At 47.5% G+C, this 5,420-nt stretch overlaps 1 protein-coding gene across 3 annotated transcripts in view; it reads left to right on the forward strand.

Annotated features, from left to right (window-relative positions):
* Nucleotides 1-4,511, forward strand: part of PLXDC1 (plexin domain containing 1) — an 18,301-nt gene extending 13,790 nt beyond the window's left edge. For 2 of the 3 annotated variants that reach the window (XM_042028004.1, XM_042028005.1), the window contains exons 12-13: nucleotides 2,381-2,416; nucleotides 4,063-4,511. In XM_042028004.1, coding sequence (XP_041883938.1) covers nucleotides 2,381-2,416; nucleotides 4,063-4,496 — 470 coding nt within the window. In that variant the 3' untranslated portion in view covers nucleotides 4,497-4,511. Of the gene's footprint in view, nucleotides 1-832; nucleotides 1,504-2,380; nucleotides 2,417-4,062 lie in introns of those variants that run through there. The other variant, XM_042028006.1, reaches the window with a different exon arrangement.
* Nucleotides 4,512-5,420: the final 909 nt, after the last annotated feature.

The following is a 5,420-nucleotide window of genomic DNA, read 5'->3' on the forward strand; positions in this document are numbered from 1 at the left end:
TGGGGATTGTCCCTGGGCAGGTGACCCCACACCCCTGATCCCGATCCTTGGGAAGGTGATCCCTGATCCTGATCCCTGGGAAGGTGATCCCCCATTCCCGATCCCTGGAGAAGTGATCCCCATCCCTGATTATGATCCCTGGACAGGTGACCCCAAATCCCTGATCCCTGAGAAGGTGACCCCCAATCCCTGATGCTCATCCCTGGACTGGTGACCCCAAATCCCTGATCCTGGGGCGGGTGATCCCTCACCCCTGATTCTCATCCCTGGACAGGTAACCCCAAATCCCTGATCCCTGAGAAGGTGACCCCCAATCCCTGATCCCAGGGCAGGTGATCCCTCACGCCTTTATTCTGATCCCTGGACAGGTGACTTCCCCCATCACTGGGGATTGTCCCTGGGCAGGTGACCCCACATCCCTGATCCCGATCCTTGGGAATGTGATCCCTGATCCTCATCCCTGGGAAGGTGATCCCACACTCCTGATCCCTGGACAAGTGATCCCCACCCCTGATCCCAATCCCGATCCCTGGGCAGGTCTTTCACTGCCTCATAAAGCAAATCCAAACCCAAGTAAATACAAGGAGCAGGTGGGTTTGGAGCAGAATCATGGAATGGTTTGGGTTGGAAGGGACCTTAAATCCCATCCAGTCCCATGGGCAGGGACACCTCCCACTATCCCAGGTTACTCCAAGCCCCATCCTTGGGGCGGGATGAGGACAGCAGATGATGCAAAAGGGAAGGAAGGGCAGCCAAGAGGTGCCACCTGAGGGAATGTGGCACGGTGGGAAGAGTTTTAGAGTTTTTCCGGCTTTTTTACCCATTTGTGAAGGTCAGCAAAGCAACCAAGCCACGGTGGGCGGGAACCCACAGGATCCTGAAGGGATTAATCCCGGAGAGAGGGGCTCGGGATTCCAACGGGCTCAAGGCTTCTGGGACCTTCAGCCTGGAATTAACGTGGTGATCGCGCTCTCCTTGGGAATGCTGCTCCTTCCAGCTCCACAAAACCCCCCCGAGCTTCCCTGGAGATCCCCCCGAGTCCTAAAGCTCCATAATCCCATCACCACGGGGCCGGCCCCGCCGATCCTGGCACAGGGAGCGCCGCAATTTGGCTGCTTAATTGTCCCTACCGCAAAGTGCTAATTAGGATAAATAGAAAGGAGCGTTGGTAATTGTCCTTCAGCGGTGGAAGGAGCTGGGTGGGGGAACGGAGCTCCTTCCTGCCAGGGCTGACTTTGAAAGGAGCGCTTAAAGGGAAGACTTGGAACAGCAGCACGGAGATTGTTTTCCAGCCCATCGCCCGGTTCTTGGAAAAAACAGAGCGAGAGGCTTTGTGTGACACAGCCAGGCATGGAGTTAATTTGGGATCTTGGATGGGAACGAACGGCAGCTGCGCCCGGAGGAGGATTTTGGAGAACAGCAGAGGAGCAGCTACACGAGGGAGGGGACCTGGGCCATGGTGTTCTCCCTGGCCAGCCCAGATCCCTAGATCTGTGTCCTCTCCAACCAGCCCAACTCACTGGATCCACATCATTCCCACCAGCACAGATCCCTGGATCTGTGTCCTTCCCAGGCAGCCCAGCTCTCTGGATCCTCATCCTCCCCACCAGCCCAGCTCCCTGGATCTGTGTCCTCCCCACCATCCCACCCCCCTGGATCTGTGTCCTCTCCAGCCAGCCCACACTGGTGGATCTGCACCCTCCTCACCATCCCAGATCCTTGGATCCGTGTCCTCCCCAGGCAGCCCCGTTTTTTTGGATCCACATCCTGCCTGGATCTGCTGCTAGAGCTGCTGGTGCACAGCCTGACTCACTGGCCACGTGCCGCTGCCGTGGCCAGCACACGTGGGAGCCAAGCCCCGGGAATTCTGGATCAGGATTTGGGAGCCGAGCCAAGCCCCAGGAATTCTGGATCAGGATTTGGGAGCCGAGCCAAGTCCCGGGAATTCTGGATCAGGATTTCACCCTCGTGAGGGCGGTGCTGTGGAGCCTGTGGTGAGACAAAGCCTTGCCTGATGGATCCTGGTTCTTCCAGAGCGAGGCAAGGAACAGAAGTGGATTTCGAGCATCCCGTGGGTTTATTTGGGATGCGTTGGCTGCAAATTCCAAGGACACCCAGTTACGGATCAAACCTGGCACTGGGAGCAGGGAACGACCCTGTCCCTCGGGTGTTTGTGCTCCAGGTGCCTCCTCGGTGAAGGAAATCCCCAACCCACACCCCACTCACTGTCACTGTGGCTTCTCAGGTGCTTCCCTCGTCCACAGAAATTTCAAACTCTCCAGAGATCCCATTCCAGAGGGATGGGAGTGGGTGGGAAACACACAGGGATATCACAGAAAGCTCCTGACTTGATTTTTTCACCACGTTTTCTCCTTTTCAGACGACACGAAGCTCAACCAGTTTGCGGGAGGAGAGGGTAAGGCCTTCACCCCCTCCCTCTGCTCCAAGGGAACCCAGGTTTCCCTGGATTCGGGTGCACGGGAGCTGTGCTTGGGCACCAGGATGAACCCCAGAGGGATCTGGGTGCAGTTCCTGCTGTCCAAACCCCGATTAGAGCAAATCCAGGCAGTGAAAAGAGAGCTGGGAATGATCTGGTTTATCCTGCTGCTCTTTGTCCGCTTTTCCCGCTCATTCCCGCTGTGCCGGCTCGAGGAGTTTTCTCCTTCCACGTAATTCCCGTTATTTGCAACATTTTCACTGACACAAAGTCTCTTTTTCCTTCGAATTTCTCTGGCTGGGACACAAAATCCAGCGTCAAATCCAGCTATGAAGCATCCTCTGCCCAGCTCTGCCTTTTCCCTCCCTTTTCCCGGCAATCCCAGCTCAGTCCCAGTCTTTCCATCAGCCCCAAAGTGCTGCCATAATTCCAGAGGTTCTGGAAGGCTCCAACCCCTCTTCCCGAGGTGTCAGATCCCCTTGCAAAGCAGGAGTGAATCCCTATTCCCTGAGGGCAGCTCTGGGAAGTTCAGCTGGCAGAGAGGAGCCCCAGAGCCTTCAAAATCCACCATATTCCTAATTTTAGCCAAATTTCCCCCCCAACCGGGATCCATTTGTGTTGGAAAAAAGGGTTCATGGACTCTGGCGGGGGGAGGAATTGCAGTCCAAACCAATATGGTTGATAAAAGCGAGCTCCGTTTATTAGCAATGCAGAGGCACTTATATAGTATACCAGCTCATTAACTCTTAAACGGCTTAAAACTTAATCAAAGCGCATTTCTGCTTCTACATAATTGGACTTACATTGGCAAGCTTCTACAGTCATGTTATGATTAAAAGAATTCCGAGTTCACCCTCCTCCCTCCGGGTCTTACCAGCGCAGCTGCATCGCTTCGAAACTCCCTTTTTGTTTCCCAGGCCTGTTTCTCGCACAGGGATTTTTCCTCATGCAGAGTTTTTCTCACAGAGGCCTTTTGCTTGCAGGCTCTTGCTTGTACAGTTCTTTTATCGATCCCATAATTCTATCAATGATCCATGCCCCTGATCCTTTAATAATTTTGCAACAAATTCGCCCTTTTTCTTTTTGTACAAGCAATACTCGATGGGTCACAGATGTAGTGACTTTGTGTATTATCTTCTGCAAGCGCTAGCATAGGCAACACTCCATTATTAATAATACTACTAGTCCTACACAGTAATCAAATGCTGCACAAATAAAACCAGCCATGATTTTAAACGTAGTAACTTTAAGCATCTTTCTAAGCTGAGACCATCTTCTTTTTGTAATTGCGTGGTTAATTGATGTAACTTACTTATCTGCTTGTGAATCAGGACAAAGCGGTTAGAAAAATTTATACCTTGGAACTTTTCACAGCCGTGGCTGTGAGCTAATAATAGAAAATCAATGGCTACTTAATTTTATAATATTATAAGTCTAACACTAATAACATTTACACTTAACTCATTAAGCATTTGCAAGGTTATATTAAACTCATCCCTCTCCCAGCAAGCAAGTTTATGCAAAATTGCGAACTTATATTAAACGCATTTGGGAACAGCCGGCGGCACCCTCTGTATCCCGAGGTCTCAGCGCCGCTCCGGGCTCAGCTGGGTCCTGTTTTCCAGGTGTGGGAAGCAGCAGCCTCCCTTCGCAGAGTTCCGGAGCCCCGATGCCCACGGGCACCATCGTGGGCATCGTCGTGGCCGTGCTGCTCCTGGCCGGGATCATCCTGGCCGGAATTTACATCAGCGGCCACCCCACGTCCACCGCCGCCCTCTTCTTCATCGAGGTGAGCGAGGTTTTGGCTTCCCACCCCAATCCTCGTCTTCCAGAGGATACTGGGGAGCGGCAGGAATTTTGGGAAGTTCCCATCCCAGTCCTTTTCCGTGGTCCTGCTGCTCTCCCCACCCCCCGAGCTCGGCCTCTCCTTCCCTCACGGTTTTATTTCTGCCTCTGGTTCCCCTCGTGGGGGAAATTCCAAGCGGGTTCTTGGGAATTTCGGATCCGTGAGGAGCGCCCGGAGCCCGCAGGAAACGTGAAAATCGCCCCGTTCACGTGATTTTTGGTGGATAATGGTTTTGTTTCTTCTAATTTTGGATTTATTTTTGCTAATTTTGGATTTCTTTTTGCTAATTTAGTGGTTTTATTGTTGCTAATGTTGGTTCTATTTTTGCTAATTTAGTGTTTTTATTTTTTCTAATTCTGGTTTTATTTTTTGCTAATTTAGTATTTTTATTTCTACTGATTTTGGTTTTATTTCCTCTAATTTTGGTTTTATTTTTGCTAATTTAGTGTTTTTATTGTTGCTAATTTTGGTTTTATTTTTGCTGATTTAGTGTTTTTATTGTTGCTAATTTTGGTTTTATTTTTGCTAATTTAGAGTTTTTATTTCTACTAATTTTGGATTTTTTTTTTTCTAATTTTGGTTCTATTTTTTCTAATTTTGGATTGATTTTTGCTAATTTTGGTTTTATTTCTTCTAATTCTCGTTTTATTTTTGCTAATTTAGTATTTTTATTTCTACTGATTTTGGTTTTATTTCCTCTAATTTTGGTTTTATTTTTGCTAATTTAGTGTTTTTATTGTTTCTAATTTTGTTTATATTTCTTCTAATTTAATATTTTTATTTCTTCTAATTCTGGTTTTATTTTTGCTAATTTAGTGTTTTTATTTCTTCTAATTTTGGCTTTATTTTTTCTAATTTAGTGGTTTTATTTTTTCTAATTTAGTGTTTTTATTGTTTCTAATTTTGGTTCTATTTTTTCTAATTCTGGTTTTATTTCTTCTAATTTTGGTTTTATTTCTTCTCATTTTGTTTTTTTTTTTTTCTAATTTAATATTTTTATTTCTTCTAATTCTGGTTTTATTTTTGCTAATTTAGTATTTTTATTTCTTCTAATTTTGGTTTTATTTCTTCTAATTCTGGTTCTATTTTTGCTAATTTAATATTTTTATTTCTTCTCATTTTGGTTTTATTTCTTCT

The sequence above is a fragment of the Corvus kubaryi genome, unplaced genomic scaffold (genome assembly GCF_017639235.1).
Source record: "Corvus kubaryi isolate FWS band 111438036 unplaced genomic scaffold, C.kubaryi_AGA036_p1.0 37301, whole genome shotgun sequence".
Lineage (NCBI taxonomy): Eukaryota > Metazoa > Chordata > Aves > Passeriformes > Corvidae > Corvus > Corvus kubaryi.